The sequence below is a fragment of the Acomys minous genome (genome assembly GCF_964271855.1).
Source record: "Acomys minous genome assembly, chromosome: 19".
NCBI lineage: Eukaryota > Metazoa > Chordata > Mammalia > Rodentia > Muridae > Acomys > Acomys minous.
The window spans coordinates 59,278,997-59,302,098 of NC_140499.1; the positions used below are offsets into that span (position 1 = coordinate 59,278,997).

General features: G+C 44.6%; 1 protein-coding gene across 9 annotated transcripts in view; it reads right to left on the reverse strand.

Moving 5' to 3' along the window:
• Positions 1-22,566, reverse strand: part of DCLK2 (doublecortin like kinase 2) — a 134,018-nt gene extending 111,452 nt beyond the window's left edge. For all 9 annotated transcript variants that reach the window (XR_014776661.1, XR_014776662.1, XM_084768563.1 and 6 more), the window contains exons 1-2: positions 22,000-22,566; positions 7,871-8,202 (exon numbers count right to left, since the gene is read on the reverse strand). Coding sequence is in view for 7 of the 9 variants with exons in the window: in XM_084768563.1 (XP_084624689.1) it covers positions 7,871-8,202; positions 22,000-22,420 (753 nt within the window). In the remaining 2 variants the exon portion in view is untranslated. The remainder of the gene's footprint in view (positions 1-7,870; positions 8,203-21,999) is intronic.
• Positions 22,567-23,102: the final 536 nt, after the last annotated feature.

Below are 23,102 nucleotides of genomic sequence, written 5' to 3' on the forward strand. Positions count from 1 at the left end.
CTCACACACAATACTTAACAACTCATACTTGAAATGACATTTTAATGACCTTGCATGAAGACAGACCATAAGAACAACATTTTCCAATATAATCAAATGTCTTCATGCTCAATACTGAGAAATGGCTACCGTAAACCAGCACAAGCCAGAAAAGCAAGTCTTTAAATAAAACTTTTCAAGAGCCTGAAGTACCTATAAAAGTGGAAGCGTTCCTTCTGGACAGATGCTGGCCGCATCGGTACCTACATTCCTTTGGCCCATAACACTAAGCCTCTATATAAGATCATGACACCGACTGCAGAGCAGGACCCACCGGCTGAATCTCGCAGCTGTACCACACTACACATTAACAGTCCTAAAAATACTCAAGAAGAATAACCACGAAAAACAGCGTGCAGCTTTGAGAGTAGAGCTTTTCTCTATTAGCATCAACAAACGCACGAGGTCAGTATTCAAATCTGGAAACTTAACACGGGGTTACAGAGAGAGCAGGCATGAGCTCTCGCTATTTTCCCTCATGAAGCAGTGCTTAATTTGGACTCGATTCGTTAGCCGTCTACGAGGCAGAACCCTGGGAACGCAGAGGGCAAGGCCGAGCTTAACCTTTGCTCTCTGAATAACCAGCACGGATGAAAATAAGCACTTCCGAGATGAAAAGGAAGCAGTGAAGGAGCCAAAGCCGAAGTTGTGAAACAGCGCAGGGATCTGCAGACTAGCTGGCCATATGCTAATGAGCCATGGAATAACTAAGCATTGCAAAAGTGAGGGTGGGAAGCTTCCTAAACTCTAAATGGGTCACGTGGCTGAGGCACACCAATGGCTGCCGCGTTCCCTAAAGAGAACACTGCACTTGGGCATCTTGAGGCTGGCAGTGGTCCTAAAATCTGGAAGTGTTTTACCCTAAAAGCGTCAACTGCAAGCAATTTCTAAGTCTGTTTTGCCTCTGCCCATGACAAGAATCAACTTGTTCCAAAAATTCTATGAAATGTTTCTTTTATGTTAAACTCTGCTGTTTCTGGGAAGGCTAAAAAGCTAGAATTCTTCACATATGTGTATGAAGTTATATTTGAACCTTTCAGTTCTGTAACACACAAAAAGACATTTTTAAAGAATCTTGCCACTGTGGCTTATGGCAAGGGCGGCATTCTAACTTTAAGAATGTTTGAAAGGCTCTGTTTTCTATACAAGTATTTAAAAGTCCAAGGCTCTAAAAAGCCTCTGCTTCTAAAGAAATGCATTTGGGTAAGCAACCGAAGTTCACTGTGTGTCTAAGGAAAACTATGGAACAGCCAATATTCCACTTTACAGAGCCTTTACTCTAGTCAACCTATTTATAAATACAAGGGTTGTACATTAAGAATTTTCATTTATCTTTCTTCTTTCCCCCCTTTTGCAGGGCTGAGGAGGGAACTGGGGCCATCCCCATGCAAAGCAAGTGTTTTACTGTTGAGCTACTCCCAACTTCAATGATTTTTTTTTAATGTATATTTGGTCTTTGTCCCTGTACCAAAATACCTCCAAGAACAACTTAATAGGAGTAAAGGCTTATTTTGGCTCAAGATTTCAGAGGTCTCACAGCCCATGGTCGTCTGCTTCACTGTATTTGGCCTGACAAGACAGAAAGTCATAGTGGCTGAAGCACACAGCAGCGAAGGCTGCCAACAACACTTAACAGCCAAGAGCTAAGAAGGCAGAACGAGACACGTCTGTCTCACAGAAACGCACCCAAGAAACTACTGCTTTCAGCTAGCGCCCGTCACCTCCCAACAGCCAATCAAACTGTAAGCCAATCAACCATTAACCCATGATGAAGTTAAAGGGTCATGCATGTTCCAAACACTTCCAAAAAACAACAACTCCTCTCAGCTGACAACCAAGCATACAGCCCTCGGTTGACACGCCTTAAGTACGAAATACTTCAGATTAAATCGCAATGATTGGTACTTAACTTTAGATGGCCACAAAAGCATTTAGGGTATCTTCCCTTTAGCGTTTGTAAAGCTCTGTTACCTAACCACACACCACCCTCATACAATGAAGACAGGACGACATCCAAGGCAGCAGATGATAAGCCACGGCCTTCTAACACTTACGTGCGCATTAGATGACACAGACAACCCTGTAACCTGACTGTCGGTGTGAGGTGTACAGTTCAGCGTGTAGTCTATTCACAAAGTCAATACTCACAGAGTATTTCCTTTTGAATAAACCAGGGCTTTAAAATCTCAGCACTATGTGGAGCCCAAAGAACTATACTACAGCTGCCTGTGAATCTTAGAATCGTTACCAACAACTCTGGACCTAATGACGAAACACCAATAGAATCCCCACTTTGTGTCCTTTGGGGACAAAAAGAAAATCACTGCTAGTTTAGAGCCACTGCTGATGTTGGAACCCATGAGTCAACATAGATGAAATCCTAGATGATTTAAGTGATTTTTATGAACACAAGTCAGAATTTATAAGTGGAGTCAATACTAATAGGGAAATGTGAGCATTCCGGAAGAAGACAAGCTCAAGGCACACTGTAACAAGAACATACATGCTGATGTCACATGCATCCAAAAATATCTTCAAGCCCCAAAGCCTTCAGGCCCATGAAAGAAAATAAGACCTCCAAAAAGTCTACTGTTTATGGTAAATTGTCTTAAAAAAAAAAAAAAACAACACCCAAATCTATCTTTGGGTCATAGATCCACTTAATTTTAAGTGAAAAAAAAAAATGGGGTAGTAAGTGAACTAGAAATAAAAAGTTTAAGACAGTCTAAAATGGTGTTCAAATATAGCTCATTAATATAGCTAAGTTCCTTTCTCACTTCTCTTCAGAGGAAACCTGTCATATAAACACACACACACACACACATACACTCCAAAGAAAACAATCAACTAGCCAACAAACAAGTGACAAAGCAATCCCTGTGAGCCATCTGCCACCCTTCAACGGTTAACTTCAGCCCATGCTTGACCTCAGGAGGCTGTAGGAACTGGAACAGTGAGCTCTGATGGCAGTGATAGGCAACCCCTGGCCCTCTGAAGATGTCACCCTTCCTCTCTGCTCTGTGACTAAAATAAAAAACATTGTACACATCGAGTTGTTCACTCCTTGTTTCTTCAGCTGGCATTTTCCTTGAATCTTAAAAGATTTCTCCATACACACGTGTTAGTGGCCATGAAGGTTCCCCGTGGAACACCGCCTACACTGATTCTACATTAGTGGCCATGAAGGTTCCCCATGGAACACCGCCTACACTGATTCTACATTAGTGGCCATGAAGGTTCCCCATGGAACACCGCCTACACTGATTCTACATTAGTGGCCATGAAGGTTCCCCGTGGAACACCGCCTACACTGATTCTACATTAGTGGCCATGAAGGTTCCCCGTGGAACACCGCTTACACTGATTCTACATTAGTGGCCATGAAGGTTCCCCGTGGAACACCGCCTACACTGATTCTACATTAGTGGCCATGAAGGTTCCCCGTGGAACACCGCCTACACTGATTCTACATTAGTGGCCATGAAGGTTCCCCATGGAACACCGCCTATACTGATTCTACATTAGTGGCCATGAAGGTTCTCCGTGGAACACCGCCTACACTGATTCTACATTAGTGGCCATGAAGGTTCCCCATGGAACACCGCCTACACTGATTCTACATTGGGGATTTAGCTGTGTGAAATCAATCATTCTGGTCCAATGTGGGGCTTAAAGTTCTTATGCACAGTGTATGTTTGTCCCTCGGGTTACTTAGGGCACATTTTTTATGTGAATACACAGGCTCAAGCAGTAAGACCTTTGAGGGTCGCACAAATTGGTGCACTGCTTTTCAAAGCTTACAAATTTTATACATCCATCTCTTTTGACAAAGCCAAATCACTGCATACACTTCTCTTTGTTTATTTTTTTAATCTATTAATTCTAAGCACAAAAAAGGAAGACTGAAGCACTTTGGAGTGCTTTCAGGAATAAATCCTAGGGTCTTATTCACACTAAACAAATACTCCAGACAGAGTCACAATCCTGGTCCTTGAAATGTTTCAATGTTAAATTTACTGTTATGTCTGTCTTTTCAAACTGTTCAGATTTGTACTCACTTTCCCAGTGCTCTTTCCCACCCCGACCCGTTTTTGTTTTTGTTTTTGTTTTTGTTTTTGTTTTCTGGGTGTTTTGGTTTGGTTTGGTTTTTCTAGACAGAGTTTCTCTGTGTAGCCCTGGCTGTCCTGAACTACTGCTGTAGCCCTGGCTATCCTGGACTAGTGCTGTAGACTAGGCTGGCCTCCTTATTCTGAGGCTGCTTTAACACCATTGCTTGACATCCAAGAATTTTAAGTTTTATACAGCCCAGTCAACCTTGCTTTTTATTACTTTCCCACTATATTGATTCTTAGGGAATTCTTTCCTATTTCAACATAGCGACTGATACAGTTTCAGTTCTTTAGCTGATGATAGCACGCACTCGGACAGAGGAGGAACAGAGGAGGAGCAGAGTCGGAGCAGACCTGAAAACCTCCCTGACAAGGGCTAGCGCAGAGTGGGAGCAGACCTGGAAGCCTCCCCGACAAGGGCTAGCTCTAGTCGTTCTGGAAGATGCTGCCCAAGCTGCGGATGGAAAGGAGCAACCAACAGTCCCACCCAGCTGCAAACCTTAGGACCACACTGGTGACTGGCCTGGCTGTAGCCCTGAGAGAACTTAGGGTCCACTCAGTAGGAGAGAGTGCATAGCTAGTACCATAAACCCAGCCAAACATCCATGGCTGCAGAGGTCCAAGACCCGAGAGGAGAATCCCAACTGCCATTTTCTGAAATCAATATAATTACTAACCATACTCTAAATGCCTACTCTTATACCCAAAGATGAGTGTAACACTCACTCCTCAAGTAAAAGAGCTGCTTTTTGTAGTAGAGACTATTACACTAACCAGACGAAATGTGGAGAGTAAGAGACCATGGGTGCTCAGGCTCAATTAGTACCCCTACAATGTAACCCAGGAAATCATAAGGTGGAGGAGGAGACTTTAAGATCCCTCGGGACACCTGCTGCTAGTCATTTCTAGATGTTTCAGAAAAAAACTGCACCCGTGAAATTTCAACCACTGGCACTGGAGAGATGGCTGGGCACTGGAGAGATGGCTCAGAGGTTAAGAGCACTGACTGTTCTTCCAAAGGTCCTGAGTTCAATTCCCAGCAATCACATGGTGACTCACAAGCATCTGGTGCCCTCTTCTACCATGCAGGCATAATAAATAGAATAAACTTAAAAATACACAATTAATAAATATTTAGGAGCTAGAGAGATGGCTCAGAGGTTAAGAGCACTGGCTGCCTTTCCAAAGGTGCTGAGTTCAATTCCCAGCAACCACATAGTGGCTCACAACCATCTATAATATGATCTAATGCCCTCTTCTGGCCTGCAGCTGTACATATAGGCACAGCACTGTATGCATAAAAATAAATCTTTAAAAAAAAAAAAAAGAAAGAAAAAGAAATTCCAACCACAGAGTTACCCAAACAAGACCTGCACCATGACGCCACCAGTTGACCTGCCAACGTGGATGACGGAATTTTCATAAAGCCCCACCCCTAAGTGAAGTGCTATAGGCAATGGATGAAGCATTAAAGAGGGGAGAACAGTTTTGTCCCAAGTGACCAACCCTTAACACATGTACATATGAGCAACGCTAAATGGACTTGGAAGGGTGTGTGTAAAGCAATAATTATAGAAGTAGTCATGAACTTGAGAGAGTGTGTGGCCAGGGGACACGAGAGGGGTTGGAGTATGGGGGAAAGAGGGGGAAATAATGTAAATATAGTCCTTGTATAGGAAATTCTCCAAGAAATTTACATTTCTAATGTAAAACCTTTTTGAAGAGTTTCTTTTGGCTAACTACTAAAATCTCAATATTTACTACTTCAATCAAATGTTCAATTACTTTGTTTCACGTACATATTCCATGAATGTCATTCATTTGGAGATTTCTGAATCTGAGTTCTCAGTTTTGAAATCTCATCTGTAATTACTCCTGTATGCCATGTTTCTATTCAGTGTGCATGCGTGCGTGCGTGCGTGCGTGCGTGCGTTTAGAGGAGGTTGACAGGGTATCTTGATACAACAAGCTGGCCTCGGACTCATGATATAACCCAGGTTGGCCTTGAACCTCTGATCCACCCACTTGGCTGCCCAGGTGCTGGGATTCCAGGCATGTGATATCACAACCAGCTATGCCTTATTTTTCTATTTCTCTAATTTGGCATATTTAGATTACTTTTTCTTTTGGTTAGATATGCTAAATATCTGTCTCAGGGCTGGAGAGATGGCTCAGAGGTTAAGAGCACTGGCTGCTCTTCCAGAGGTCCTGAGTTCAATTCCCAGCAGCCACTTGGTGGCTCACAACCATCTACAATGAGATCCGATGCCCTCTTCTGATGGACAGACAAAAAGAGACAGAGCACTTACGTACGTAAACAAAACAAACAAACAAAAATTTAAGTTGTCTATTTCCTTCCTGTTTCCCTCATGCCAACCGTAACCACCTCTCTAATTCACCTTATCTTGTTCTCCTGTCACCTAACTTACTTTCACACACACATGTAAAAGTAAGTTGTGTGTCATTTTGTGTTACACTATGCTGGATATCAATTCTTTTGCACAGATGTCTGTTTTCATTAAGACTGTGAAGCTATCTGATCATTAACCCCACCATTCTAACCTCACTCTGTTCTGCTCTGACCCCAGAATCTATTGTATATTTATTTTTCTTTATTTTTCTTTCGGGCTTTGTGGTTGCTGCTACTGTTGCTTCTCTTTTTGCTTTTTGGCACAGGGTCTTTCTATGTCCTGAGTGCTGGGATTAAAGGCGATGCCACCACACCTGGCCTTACTTATTTATTTTTTGGTGCTGAGGATTGAACACAGCAAACACATACTTTCCTCCTGAGCTAACCCCCACTGAGCCCACACTGAAATCCTTATGAGATGTAGCGAGCGCCCAGCCACTGGGTATGGCCTTAGACAATTAGATGCTCTGTCACGTTTCCAAAAGACACACCCCTGAGGGTCTTGTCTCACATGCCCACGCTCTGCATTACAAAAGCTTCAAAATAAAGCATGTTGGGGGAAGAAACAACATGAAGAAACTTAATACAGGAAATTAAAATGTTGATATAATGCAAATATAAATAATTTTGTTTCGTGCAACTTGGGAAAATACACTTTGGAAGCCCCTTTGTCTAAGAATAATCAACTTTCACATCGCTACTCACATTTTTTCCCCCTACTGTGCCCAAATTTTCAGAGCACATTAGAATCTTTGGTACACTGTTCCTGTAATTCCACCCGCATATTTCCAGTCAATAGTCCACTTTTCAGAAATGCTGATTAACTGGCTCTATTGTTCCTGAGGAAATGTATCTGGACATTCCTTCCCATTTGAAATGCATTTTCCATATAACACAAAGCAGAAGAAAAAGGGGGCTCCCCAAATATGTTAAGTACCTTTAATTTTTATTTCTGTGATATATATGCCAACAACCACTAACTAATTGCTCCTGGATAGCATCTCACTTAGCACAGGACAATACCTCAACTTACACTTACACATACCTCCATTTACATCTTTCCTTCTACTCACTGAAGAAGCATATAACGGGCTCTGGGATATCTGGAGAAATGGAAGCCCCTTACATTTCCATGCCGAGGGCTAATCCTCATGTAAGCCTGCTAGGATTACTTTCAGGAGAATATGTTAACTCAGCAGCACAAAGCGCAGGGCATGGCGCACACCCTAACCCTAAGCATTGGGAAGGATGATAAATATTCGGAGTAAACAAAGACAAGATAGCGCGCCACAGCAAGAAGGAAGTGCCTTACCTGCTTTCCGTCCAAGGTGCACAGCCTCTTGACCACACCCGAGTCTAGTTTAATGGCTTCGGTGATATCCGTTAGGACCTGCTCAAAGGAATGGGCAGTCTTTTTATTCAGAAGGATCCGCACAGCCTTTCTAGGCTTCACTCCACTTCGAATCACAGTCACTAACTTGGGTTTGATGAAGTCTTTGCTCTCTTTCACCTCGCTTTTCACAGAGGCCACGGCCAAGGCTCGGCTTGCACCACCCTTGATGTTCACAGACCAGTTCGGATTAACATTTTTGGTGTAATCAACTTTACGAAATGGTTCGTTGGAGGCACACACGTAACTCTCACCTAAAAGGCAAATAAATATTAATTTTATCAGCACAGTAACAAATCTCTGAGCACTGGCCATAGTTAACCTGAAGGCATAATGTCTAAACAACAGCTTTTGGAGACCCGTAAGTCAACTCCTAAACTCGGGGTCACAGCAGGGAGGTGCACTACACCCTTTCTCCTTTTTAACATTCTCCCACCTCCCTTTCCTCTGAATTACCTAGACTGGTTTTCCGAGAACTACAGGTATATGGTGGAAAAAGCACTAGGCCCAGAAGTTAAGAGTGAGGTCTGGGTTGTATTTTACCCAAATGTGTCACTTTGATAGTCACTACGACACACTTTGAGTCTCAGTATCATTAGCTGCAGAATTAAATGGATCAAGTAACTAAATTACAAAGTGCTTCCTAATTCCAAAAGCAAGAAAATGTATTCTTCACAAAAATCTCATTCTGGGGAGCTGGAGAGATGGGGCTCAGTGTTTAAGAGCACTGACTGCTCTTCCTAAGGACCTGGGTTCGAATCCCAACAAATACTTGTCAGTTCACAACTGTCTGTAACCCCAAGATCAGATACCCCAAGATAGATACACATGCAGGCAAAACATCAGTGCACAAAAAATAAAAATAAACACATTTAAAAAGAATCTCATTCTGGCCAGCCATGTTGATGATACAATCCTATAATCCTAGCTAGCTACTTAGGAGGATTAAGTGGAAGAATTATGAGTTCAAGGCCAGCCTGGGCCACAGATTGAGAAGGGATGGGGGATTGTCCTGAGTATGGTAGCTCATGCTTGCAGTCCTAGCATCGGGAGGCTGAGGTAGGAGTGCCACCAAGTTTGCGGATGGAGTCTAAGCTATGCAGGGAGTTTCAGGACAGTCTAGGCTACATGACAAGACCCCATCTCAAAAGTAAACATAATTCTGATTGAAATCATTGCATCACAAATATATTCATAAAAAGAAATAATTAAAATCCTTCTTATTTAAGTCCAAATCATACAGCAATCACTACCTCTTTACATAGTTGCCTTAATTATATTAAGATATAGTCTCATCTATTCAATTACTAAAGCATTGCAAAAATAAAAGGTCTGGCTCCTCAAAGCAGCATACTGCAGACCTTATTTTCCCTGAAGGAAAATAAATTTAAAATAAACTATAACTTCAAATGGACAACGTTTTCTATACTTAAATGGGAGTGGATATTAAGTTAAAATGATGGTTATTTCTCATAAAGCTTTAATAGGCTTTTGTTTAATTAAGAACAGAGCAAAAGTTATACTACTTGCCAATTCACCTATTGATATCTAAAATTTTTTACATCCCAAAATTTCTAAAATTCCATGCTTAAAAGATGTATTTTTTCCAAGAAATGTGTAACTAACTCACTCAATTCTTTTAGTACTGACTTTTTGACATGCAAGGTTACATGCTAAAATTTTCTCTGATATATAATTCATAAAGAATGCATTATTTCATATATTTAATACAGATTCATTCTTTACAGTAATTCTATCAGATGAACCACAAATGTTTTAACCAAAATAGTGAAAAAGAAATCCTGAGGACAAACTATTTCATCAATATTAACTATTATCAGGTGGTCTCCAAGTCCTGGTTAGTGGGGAACCTCAGAGACTCCCAGAGGCACACGCACAAGTGAGTAACAGATCAGGGATGCAAAAAGGACCACTCAGGACACGCACTGTCCTCTGTTTAGAGGGACATTTAGGGTCCTTCCCAGGAGACGCAGAGAACCAACCACAACTGTAACCCTGCTTCTACCCTCCAACCTAGCCCACACATCACCACCTGAGTTTTCATCCCATTGGCACAGTATGATCACAAGAGCACTACTCAGCATTCCAAAAATGGTTATTAAGTTAACAGAGCTATGTAAGGCACATGCGTACATTAGTGAGAAAAACATAATGACGGTATCATTTAGTTTTGTAGAAAAAGTAGCAGTTACATCAAAAACTTTTGCTGGTTTTACATATGATAAAAATTTGATGAATGTTCTGATCCAAATGTGGCTTTCCCTCACAGCTGCGCATGATCATACAGAGTGAGAACTTCAAACAGCAGCTGTAGACTACTTTTGTGATAGTTAATACAGTCTCTCCCATTTATTTACTATGTTAATTGTCTAACACCACTAACTACCAAAAAAAAAAAAAAAAAGAAAAGAAAAGAAAAAAGAAAAAAAAGAAAAAGAAAGAAAGAAAAGAAAGAAGAAAAAGAAAATCCTGATACTCAAGTCAGAAACGCTGTTATATAAAATCTGGACCCTGCGATTATGCCCCATTCCTGTAGTAGAAGCAGGTAGACACATTTATGAGGGAGACAAAACCCATCTGACCCTGAAGTGCAGACTCTTCACACCTTGAGAAAATGACAGATATCCTAACTGACACCATTTACCACACTTAAACAAGGCAATGCAGAAAAGAAGGCAAAAAGAAGAAACAAACAAACAAACAAACAACAACAACCACCACCACCACAGGACAGCATTTAAGGTTTACTATCAGTAAATCTTAGGAACTTAAATGTTTTCCTGATTTCCAAAACTAAGGACAAATTTCCCAAAAGGATATAACCATGGGAAGCGCACTCGAGTGTGTTTGCTCTTTGTGAACCCTAACATTTGTGAGAACCTGGGTGCATCACAGTCTAATGTGCACACCTCCCTCAGACCCTCTCTGAGATGAGTGAGCCCCCCAACATAGCTGCTTAAGAAAAAACATAGAGTAGGAAAAAGTTAAGACTGTTTTGTTAGTCTACCTGGGTCAAACCATTTAATTGGGTTTTCTAACCAAACTGTACGCTGGCCAGAATGAAAAATTATTGAAATCAGCAAAGTAACATGAAATCCCCCCACTTTGGCTGGTAGACTGTGTGTATTCCACGCCCGCGAGTCAGGCCTCAGGAGCACCCCTGCCACCTTCACCTGCTGAGGCCACATTCTTTAAACATATCTAAAAGCTAAACAAAGTCCTCTCCCAACGCTGCATCCCACTGCCAGGTTAATGACTTCCCACAGTGTACAAAAGCTACTGTGGGCACAGATAGGAAGAAAAAAATATATGCCCACATATCCAGGTTTCTGCAAGGATATGTGGGAGTTGGTCTTAAGACCGAAGAAGATAGCTAAGTGTGAAAACAAAACTCCTAGTAATGAGACAGAACCTGGATTTCATACAGTCGGGGAGAACTGGCAGATCCATGGTCTGCCATCTGCTGCTCACACCTGGCTACGCAGAATGCTCACACCTGGCCATGTGTAAGCTGTCCTCGGAGGCCACAGTGGGGATTTTAATCCTGTGCTGACTTTTATGATAGAATATACTCGTTGCTCCAACGTAGAACACACATCCAAACAACTACTTCTAAATGAGGTTTAATCACACAACTCCATGTCCAAAGCTCCAACCCTATAGGCTTCCAGTTACACACCTTGGCCAGGAGTTAGAAAGGAAAAGAAGAGATGGCCCTAATATGTACAGAGCCACGCTCACAGCAAGCTAAGGCCAGAGGCCATACACTTGCTCACTAGAAACCAAAGCTTAGTTAGAATATATAGCTGGCTCAGCACGCGATACTCTGAAATGCATCACATCAACTCAGCATTGAGCACTGCAGTCATCCTGGGAACAACGGCTTAGTTGGCACAAACAGTATCTGCAGCTTTATACTGAGAGCTTATGTTTTCAACGGGGAAGGTTTGCCAGTTCTTTCACGGCCACAGCGCTTGGATCGCATTGGAGCATGAGACCTGTGTATTCTCTGTCTTTATATAAGTACCTTTAAGTGACAATGAAATTAACACTGGGCTTCTATAACTAGGATGGTACTTTTTTTTATATCGATTGTTTTGTTTTTGGTGCTGGTGCTGGAGCGGTGGTTTTCTCAACCTTCCTAACGCTTCGACCCTCTAATATAGTTCCTCGTGTTGTGGTGACCCCCACAACCATAAGATCTTTTTTGTTGCTACTTCCTAACTGTAACGTTGCCATTGTTATGAATTGTAATGTAAATGCCTGATATTTGGGGTATCAGATATGTGACCCTCACGAACAAGTCATTCAACCCCCAAAATGTTCTTGATGCCCAGGCCGAGAACCACTGTGCTTGCGTCTTGTAAAGCGGCACTCAACCACTGAGCTACCCCACCCATCACCCTTACTTTTATTTTCCAGGGGCAGAAACACTGCTCAGGTGTTATGGTCTCGGGGGAATATGAGGAACAACTACTGTTCTACACAGTGATACGATGACCACGGTCGACAACAATTAAGTGAATGTTTCAAGGGAGATAAGGAAGACAGCAGACAGGATTTTCAAGTTCCTACCACAAACGTCAATGTTTGAGGTGACAGATGTCAATTACTTTGACCCGATCATTGAACACTGCGTGCATGCATTGAGATATCACACAACAGCCCATAACCGTAACTACTATGTGTCAAATAAAATCACATATAGCCAGGCATGACTGTGCATGTCTGAATCCCACACCTGGGAGGCAGAAGCAGGAGGATCTTAGTACCAGGCCAGCCACAGCTACACAGTGAGACCCCTTGACAATAAATAAATAAAAGTAAATATAAAAAAAAACCTCAACAACTGTAAGGATACTGAGTTTCAGATTGGGAAGGTGACTGATATCTGCAAATAAACTGGGGGCAGAGTGGACATAACATCTCCCCATCAACTGGTTCATCTAAGCAATGGTTCTCCGACCTCGGGTGGCCTTTGTTTAGCAATTCTTCTTCTTCAATCCTTAATCTTTCATGACTCCAACAGCCAAGTTTAGCCCTCAGTTTTAAGCGAGTGATAACAATTATGAATCAGAGTCAGCACAGTGACGAAAGGTCCAGAGTAACTATGTTTGTCAAGAGAAAAGACGGAAGAGGGGAAGGAGGAGGGGGAGGGGAAGGAAGAAGAGGAAGAGGAGGAAGATGAAGAGGGGAAGGAGGAGGAAGAGGGGAAGGAGGAGGAAGAGGAAGAAGAGGAAGAGGAGGAAGATGAAGAGGGGAAGGAGGAGGAAGAGGGGAAGGAGGAGGGAGAGGAAGAAGAGGAGGAAGAGGAAGAGGAGGAGGAAGAGAAGAAAGAGGGGAAGGAGGAAGAAGAGGAAGAGGAGGAGGAGAAAGAGGGGGAGGAGGAGGAAGAGGAGAAGGAGAAGGAAGTAGAAGAGGAGGAGGTAGGAGGGGAGGAGGAAGAGGAAAAGGAAAAAGAGGAAGAGGAAGAAGAGGAAGAGAAGAAAGAGGAAGAAGAGGAAGAGGAGAAAGAGGAAGAGGAGGAAGAGGAAGAAGAGGAAGAGGAGAAAGAGGGGGAGGAGGAAGAGGAAGAAGAGGAAGAAGAGGAAGAAGAAGAGGAAGAGGAGGAGGAGGAGGAAAAGGGAGAGGAGGACAGAAACACAGATCTGAGAATGAGAAGGTTTGGGGAAAGTGGGACCCCCACGTCCAAACACCTGCAGGGCAGCCACAAGCAGGACAGGCCTGAGATGTAGCTCTGTGTGTCATAGAACTTTGGAGCGAGGACAGGAGGCAGAGGAGGAGGACGTGGCTGAAGTTCTATGAATCTCCGAACGGTCTGCTTAGAGTTAGGAAGCAGGAAGTTAGGAAGGCACGGTGGTGCAGCCTCTAATCCCAGCACTTGGAGGTGGGGTGGCTGCAGGGCAGGATTTTGCTGTGAGATCCCAAAGACCGTGTCAAGAATCTCTAGGGTCCAGGCTGCTGAATGTTTAAACTTTCCAGCTACTGACTTTGATCATCACTAAACTAAGGAGATGGATTCTACTGGGCCACTTTTCAAGTTATTTCTCCCATGCAGGCTTAATGAACATGAGCAAAACCAGGAATATGTTTCTATGCCCTCTTTTTTTCCTCTTGATTCTTCAGATGAGGCAAAGTACTATTAAGAGATGAAAATAAAGAGCAAGGAAACGAAGGAGGGGAAGACTATTAATCACTGACTGTGAGAAAGAATTTCATCATTATTTTTAAATTAATCTTAAATTCGTAAAAGATACTCTAAGGAAGAAATCAATTAACTAGATTGATCTAAATGTATATTCTAACATGTACATTAGAACAGCAGACCACGGAGGTGGCTCAGTCAGTAGAGTGGTTTCTGCACAAGCAGTAGGGCCAAGTTTGGTTCTCTTGCCACCAAATGTGGAGAACCACACCTGTAACCTCAGGACTCCCAGTCAGCCCAATACACATGGCCATCTCCAAGCTAAAAAGAGACCACAGATACAAAATCATAGCAATAAATTATAATCGCCTGCAATCAAAATGTAACAAATATAAGCAAAAGGCAACATGATAGGTCACAACTAGGCTATTTTAGTGTGCTTACATGAAATATTAATAAATGTCACCCTGTAAGCAAAAGCATGTAAACTGATCTCACCAAACCTGTATCTTCCGGTTCCTTCTTTTTATAATGGTAAAGGCTTCTGACACAATGCAATGAGCACTCTGCTGTAGGCTACTGAGAACATGGCAGACCAGACAACTTGGGTGAAAAATAAAAACTATGTCTTAAGGAATGGAGGTAGGATCAACCAAATTCCAGTCTTAAACGATTTCTGATTCAAAGAATAAGAGGTCACCAAGCATGGTAGCGCACAATTTTAATCCCAGGAGGCAGAGGCAAGTGGATCTCTTGAGTGTAAGGCCAGCCTGCTCTAGAGAGTGAGTTCCAAGACAGCCAGCGCTATGTAGAGACACCCCGTCTCCAAAACACTCCAAAGGTGAGCAAAGAAAAATAATAAGTCAACTGAATGTATTGAAATTAAATATTGGGAAAAATCACTAAAAATGATCTTCAGAATAAGAGTAAATGTTAAAGATGGGGGGGGAGCCTTGGTTATGGCAGAATCTCCAAGACAGATATAAAACTACTAGGTATTGTTAGAAATTTTCTAGAATTTAAACATATACACACAATGGTGATACAAGAATTTGGTCATGACAGGCGTTAAAAGAGAACTCAAGTCAGGTATCTTAAAAACCAGAGAACTTGACAAATTATTAAAACATAAATCCACTGGGGTTTTGGTTGTTGTTGTTGTTCTGGGGGGAGGAAACTTATTTAAAACTAGAAGAGGACAGGATTATTTGCTTTTTACACCATCTTTATTTTAGCAGTCTGGCTAAGTGTCTAGTCATCTGTTTTAACCAAGAAAAGTCTTTTTAAAACAACACAGCCACCAACTCCTACCAACTAAAATGATCTGGAACAAGACAGCAGTTCAACAAAGCACCAGAAGCATGTGCCATCCCGCATAAATCACACTGTGTCCCCAGCCCCCGCTGGCTTTAATGTTTTCAGAAGTTGACATAAGGAGAGGATCCTCTTAAAGGTAAAGATGTTATAAGGCTGAGGCAGGAAGATCACAAGTTTCAGGCTAGCCTGGGCTACAGAGTGTAACCCCGAGCTCAAAGCAAAACAAAACCATCCCCATCTAAATCTGAGTACCTCATCTGATCACAACGCCTGGCCTGGGGTGTGTGTGCATGCATGCGTGTGTGTGTGTGCGTGCGTGTGCATGTGCATGTGCGCGAGGCCTCCCATTATTAAGTAGGCCTGCCTCAAACTTACAATGACACTCCCCCCTCTGCTTCCGGGCTACTGCAGTGTCCAGCCGTGTCCAGCCTGACCAACCTTTTCTTTGCTCTAAGAAAATTATTTTTGAGAGATAAAGGGAAGTGGGGAAGGGGAGGGAGAGGGAGCTTGTGCGTATGAGTGCAGTGACCAAGGTGCAGCTGTGAGCTGCCCAGCATGGGTGCTGGAAACCAAACTTGGGTCCTCTGGACCAGTTAGTGCTCTTTACCACTGAGCCATCCCTCCAGCCCCAGCGTGACTGACTCTTAAAGGGAGTTAAGTAGCCCAGATTATTGATGCTTCCTACCACAGATGCCTCCCAAGACAACTGAACTCCAAGATGAAAGTCATGTTTAAATCAGTTCTGCAGCCATACCAAAAAATCCATAACCCAAGTGTAGCAGCTACTTTCTTCATTGCGTGATAAAAGCAACTTAAGGAAGGGTTTATTTGTGCTCATACTTTTGGGGGTACAGCCCATCACAGCCAGGAAGTCATGTCTGCTGGAATGTGAGGCAGCCATATCCACAGTCAAGAAGCAGAGGTTACTCAGTGTAGGATGCCAGCCAATGGGATGGTGTTGCCCATATTTATGGTGGATCTTCCATAAGAATCTAGAAACTCTCACAGACAATGCCTAGAGGTTGTCTCCTAGCTGATTTTCAGATCCCATCAAGCTGATGATCAATATTAACTACCAGTCACACTGGGTGACTGATAAGAACAGAAATGTACTTCTCATGGCTCTGGAGGCCGAGTGTCTACTGAAGGACAGCTGCTGATCACGAACGACAGCTCCTTGGGGCAGCTTCCCACAGGAAGCAGCAAATAAGTTCACAGGGGCCTCTGACTTACGAAAACAGCAGGCCTACCTAGAAGGGCTTAGCTGTCTCACCATCAGCCACTTCTCAGTAGATGCTGGAGCAAAGCAGCTGTAGGAATGCAAGTTCAAAGCCACCCGGAGTGTAACACTCTGCTTGCCTAGCGTGTGCAGATCCCCAGGACTGTGGTGTGTGTTGGGGGTTGGGGGTGGTGAAAGGCTCAAGTGTTGCAGGGCATTTGATCCAATTGTGAACTGTAAAATTCTGTTTCTTGTTTGGTGCAGTTGAGCACTAACACACACCTTTACTCCAAGAGCTTTATGATTATTATAGAGAGGTGATTATGATGTGGCTCAGCCCCAGCACACACACCTTTAATCCAAGAACGTTCTGTACACAGGATTTAATAAAGTTAAACTCTGGGTCTAGAGGGGGAGCACAAAACCAGCTGACAGGGTGAGAGAGAGGAGTATGGAAGACTTGTGTGGAGAAGTAGAAGGAGATTTTTGGCTGTTTTGGGCTTTTTCCCTCCTGGGCTGTCAGCTGAGCTAGCAAGCTTCTGGCTTTTGGCTTTCAGCCTTTTGGCTTTTGGGGCTTTTAGCTTTGAGCTTTTTGGCTTTTTCCTTTGGGATGTGAGCTGAGTAGGAAGGTCAGCTGGGTGCTTTCTCTGCCTCTCTGAGCTAGCCGGTTTTCACCCCAGCATCTGGCTCCTGAGTCTTCATTAGTAAAAATGAACAATTTGGGAATTTTTTTTCTATATAACAACACTCAAGTATCATGCCTACCTCTTACCACTAAACAAGAGCAAATTCTTTATCCTCTCTGAGCCTAGGCTTCCTCCCTCTGTACAGCACAGAGGACAGTGCAGCCATGTCTCTCACCAGATATTACAAAGATGAAGAGGAAATGACCAAGCAACATGTCTCACTCTGTAACTACACATACGACATGAAGTGACTGCTGGCAACGATAAAAAAAAACAGATCTATCTCTCCCTCCCCCTCTCCCCCCACCTCTCTCTCTCCCCCTCAGGGTGGCAGCTTATTTTTACCAGTAAAAGAGATCAGAGTTAGTTCTAACACAGAAGGGTGGGGATGAGGGGGAAAGACCTAGCCAGACGTCTCTATGCCAATGAATACTGAAGAAAGTGGCTTACCAATCTCTGTCAGAGAGCTCTATTTCCCTTCATTCCACATAACAGGACCATACAATACCCATTTCATGGCTTGAAACCTCATGAAATATTGCCCTTGTCTTATAACTTCCAGGGTATTACTGTGTTGGACTCCAATTTCACAACTGCTCTCGCAAATACTCATTTACTTCCCCTAATATTTTATTTAATTTGTTGTTGTTGTCTGATTGGTTGGTTTGGTTTTTTTAAGACAACGTTTCTCTGTGCACTGGCTGCCCTGAAACTCACTTTGCAGACCAGGCTGGCCTCAAATTCACAGAGATCTGCCTTGCCTCTGCCCTCCCAAGTGTGTCAACCTTTTACTCAAAATTTTTAATTCAAATTTCTTCTTCTGCAAAGAGCTTATTATACAGCTGTGTATGGCACATCTGCTGTTCATATTTAAGAAGGAAGAGAGATGAAATCCACAGAAACTATTACACAAGACTCATTCCTTCCACACTGGAAAGTTTTCAAAGATTTCATTTCCCCCAACTATGGAATATTTCATTAGCACACATACACATAGATAAAGATAAATAAATCCTTGAAAATACATAAATTTCTCAAGGTCAACAAGACAGCCTCAGTCTGATGTCAAACTTGATGAGCTTTGTATTTGATCCCAGGACCCACATGGCGGGCAGAAAGAAGAGACTTTTAAAAGTTGTCCTCTGCCCTCCGCGCGCTCGAAGTAGCATGAACGCCCAAACACATACACGTAAACAAACATAATAGAGCAAATTTTAAATAAGAAATAAAGCCAACTTCTTCTATGATTTACTTTGAGTAAATGCTACACCATTTTATATAGCTATAACTAGGTTGTGTACAACTTGTGTTTGGCAGAAAGGGGATGACAAGTGTAAGAAGCCCTATAGCCCTGACGGGACTCTGAGTGGACCTTCAGAGACACGCCGAGCTTGGCAGGCTCAGACTTCCAGACAGCTCAGCCTGACTGCCCAACTCTTACTGTCGGAAGTTACAGTCCCACAGACGCAGCAACGGATAAACAGGATTGCAGGAACCCACACCACCCAATGCAGCAAAATCAGTCCAGAAGGCTGTGTAGATTGACTGGCTGGAGGAGATGCTGGTTTGGGAACAGTGCTACAGGAACCCGGGCCAGCGACACCAGATCAGTTTGATTCTCCAGAGACGTTCAAGGTCAAGGGCAGGAGAAAAGAAATCTGGGCTATGCAGACTCCTTCTGTCATCTGAGTTCAGTGTGGGGTAGCAGCTAGGAAGGAGTTCTCAAGCCTTGCAGTCTTGAGTTAAGCTCTTTCTCTTCTTCATTGAACACAGCTTTGTTTTTGTTTTTTTTTTATTTTTTTAAAATCATCTCCTAAAGTATGCTTTTTGTCATAGAAGAGGCAAAGGAAATGAAACATTATTTAATAAGAGACCAAAATGAAGTACAGTGGTTTGACAACGTTGGTAGCACTGTAGACTAATGTGTCTTCGGAGAGCTGCCCAGCTCAGCAGCGTAAATCCGAACATTTGAGCGCATGATTTTTAACTGAAACTTGAAACGTCATGTATGTGTATGCACATTTGCATATGTGGAGACACACGTGTGGGGGCATGCATGTGCATGGCTGTGTGCACGCATGTGGTAGATGAGGTCGTTGCTGGGAATTTCCTTAGCCACTCTTCCACGGAATTATTCATTAGGGCAGGGTGTCTCTCAATTACACCCAGGGCTTAATGATACAGCTAGATTCAGAAGCCAGCTTGTTCCAAGGATCTCTGCCTTGCAAAGCTAGAATTACAGGCAAGCTTACACACACACACACACACACACACACACACACACACACACACACACACAACATTCATGTGGGTTCTGGGGACCCAAACTCTGTTCCTCACACTTGTATAACAAACACTCTTGGGGGTGGGGGGGGAAGGAGAGAGCTCAGCATTAAAGACTAATTCTCACTTTGTATCACTGGCTGGCTTGGAACTTCCTCTGTAGACCAAGCTGGCCTTGAATTTCTGACGATCCTCCAGCAGTCTCTACCTCCAGAGTCCTGGGACCACAGGTACATGCCACCAGTCTCAAATGAGAAATTCAATTATTACACAAAAGTCCACTATTAGACAGATTTCTACTGTGACCAAAAAAGGGTAAATTTTCTCCTCTTATGGTCATTTTACATTATGAAAATGGCCTGAACCAAAGCCACCTAAACCGTTTGTTGTACCATTATTTACAATCGGTGTAACAGACCGTTGGTGCTGCTGGTGATTCCCCAAATCACCAGCCTCCAAATATCAGCAAGGGAAAGACTGCAAGGAAATTTCCCAACCACCTCCTTGTACTTGAAGTGACTCAGAAGGCCACCCACTCCCTAGGCAGAGGTAGACTCGGTTCATATGATAACATAATAATAACCCGTGTTTTCATTAATCGGGAAATGGTCTCACCCCGGCGATGAACACAGTCATCCTTCAGCAGTTTAATTTTACTTAACAACACGTCGTCAAAATAACTTCAGGGAAGGGCACTAAAATTATCAGCCATCTGAAGGCAAAGCAGGTGCATCATCTGAGGGCCTGTGAGTGGCAAGTGCTTACGCAACAAGCAGTGTTGATCCTGTCGCTGTGCTGCTACTCTGACTTGGGGTCAGACACAAAACTGGAGGCAGGAGGATCTATGTGAGTTCAAGGCCAGCCTGGTCTACATAGCGAGTTCCAGGACAGCTAGAGCTACCTAGTTGAGACTTACCTCAAAATACACACAAGTTAAAGCAGTGTGGCCCTCTCAACTGTTACCGTCATTTTACTGACACACCTGCAGACCTCCTGCCCAACACTGGCTACTTAGGGAAAGTGTGAGGTAGCCCCGCCTACTGCTAACTTACACACAAGAACTGAATTTTAATCGGGTTGTCATGTAGCCGGAGCAAAAGTACCATTTGATAAAAGTGACAGAGAGACTTTTGGGGACTCGTCAGCATGGCTACTTTTTTTTTTTTAAAAGAGGTGGACTGTAGAAGAAAAAGCATAACTGGGGGCCTATTAGAAATTAATAACCCTGGCATGTGTGCTGCTTAGGGTTCCTCACCTGTGAGAGGGAGAAAGCTCCTTTAGAACATAAGCTCATGCTGAAATAAGAAAAATACCAGGTCCAGGGATGGGTTCCTGGAATGCTCCATTTGCATCACAAAAGGTGTCCCAGAGCTAATGACATGTTAACATCCAGTCTGGACACACTGAGGAATCTGCCTGATCTTTTGGGGGTGCTGTTTGTAACTAAAAACCAGGGTCTCACTTACCAGCCATCCTTCCCTTCCTAAAAGCACGTGTGAGTAGGAACTCAAGAACGGCCCACCATATCGCCAAGTAGGCCCTCTGGTAGGCCGACGGCTGGTGTGCCAGGATTACTAATTTCTAATAGGTGACTGCTGCTGGTTCTCTAGACCGTACCATCCTCACAGTTACTCTCTTCAGGGAGGAGGAAGCAGGAGATTCTTTTTGATTCACCTCGTTACCGACCAGATGTGGAAAATCTTTTAAGCATGGCGGATTTCCATTTTAGGCTATTGAAATCATCTGAGGAACTTTTAAGACTCTTAAAATGCCCAAAGTCACAGCCCAAACCAAGCACATCAGAATATCTACAGGGTGGGAACCAGGCATCTATATTTTTTAAAGTCCCCGGTATGGCCCAAGATGAAGCCAAGGTTGAGACCTTCTATGTTGGGCCGCCCCTCTTGATCTCAAGTGCCCTCTGCCACAGTGAAACCAGAAAAGCCAGTCTAGAGCATGTCAGAACCATAGCCGTGCACAGAAGGTATAATGGAACCCCAAACACTGGAACAGAACAGGCACCGTACTGGGCTCCACCAATGGTTACCCCCCCCCCAGTGCCTCACTGGAGGACCATGCTTTCCAACAGTTTGCCCTTCCAGCAAAAAAATAAGTTGGCTAATTTTAGAGGTACCATTGTCTGCATTTGTCTCCAATCAATTTTTTTTCTTTTTTAAAAAGGCAAATCTTTTGGGAAGGAGAGATAATGTGTGCACCCCAACCCAGCAATAACCACAGAGGAGCAGATAATTCCCGGGTCCGCCTAGAATGCGCTGCCCCTGTGCAGGGCGGGGAAGCGCGCGGGCCGCAGCCGCTGCACCTGCCGCTGTGCACTGGGCCGCACCTGCCGCGCCTGCCGCGCCTTGCCCGCCCCTCCTACCTTCCAGCAGCTCGTCCAGGCTGGTGACCTTCCGGCTGCCGTCTATGGTGTAGATTGTGCGGACGCCCTGGGGCAGGTTCACATTGTCAGAGAGCGAACGGGTGAGCTCTATGAGGAGCGCATCGAAGGAACGGAAGCGGTCGCTGGAGATGGCAAAGACCAGGCCTTTGAAGTAGCGGTCCCCATTCCGGTAGAAGCGCGCCTTCTTGGCCTTCTTCTCCGAGCTGAGGGCCTGCAAGGTCCGCGTGCGGTAGAAGCTGCAGTGAGCACTGTGCGCCGGGCTAGGGATGAGCCCGTTGCCCTTGGGGCCAGAGATGCTGCTGCCCCCGGAGGAGCTGGGAGCCCCTCTCCGCGACCCTGGCCGCGGCCTTTTGTCCCGTTCTTCAAAATGTTCCAGCTCAATGCTCCTAGTGCTGGCCATCGCGGCTGCTCAGAGAGCCTCTCCACAAATAAATTAATTAATAAAAGGAACGTCCCCCACCGCCCCGGCCGCAGCGCAGCGCGATCTGGGCGCTCCGGCCTTAAAACAGCGGGACACCTGGCTCGGGCATTCCGGCCACGCTCGCAGGTGGGCCCGCTCAGCCAGTTAAAGACAGCCGCAGCGCGCAGCTGCCCAGCTCATTGTCCCGCGCGCCCTCTCGGTCGCTGCTGCCGCCGCCGCCGCCGCCAGCCTGGGGAGCCCCACGCCCCCCAAGCGCCTCCTTCGCCGGGCCACGCCTCACAACTAGCGCGCGGGCAGCGGGCCCGGAATCGCCAAGTTGAACAACCCGAGGCTTGTCGGGGTTCGCATCCGGCCTGCGCTCCCTGGCGCGCTGAACCAGGAGGAAGGAAGCGGAGGGGGGAGGGGCGCGAGCGTGGGCGAGGCGCCTCGGGACTTGTCTTGCGCGGCCTGGGGTCCCGGGTTCCCGCCGCCGCCTCGCGCGCGCCCAGGCCCTGTCCACGGCCACTGCGCGACCTGGCTGACCGGGAATCCTCAGGCCGCGCTGGGCTTCCGCGGGAAGAGCGCAGAAGCCTCCTCCCACGCGCGCACGCCCGCGGGCATCCACGCTCTCGTCCGCCTGTCAGGGCCTACACCCAGGAGGACACCTCCTGTCCCTCCAGGG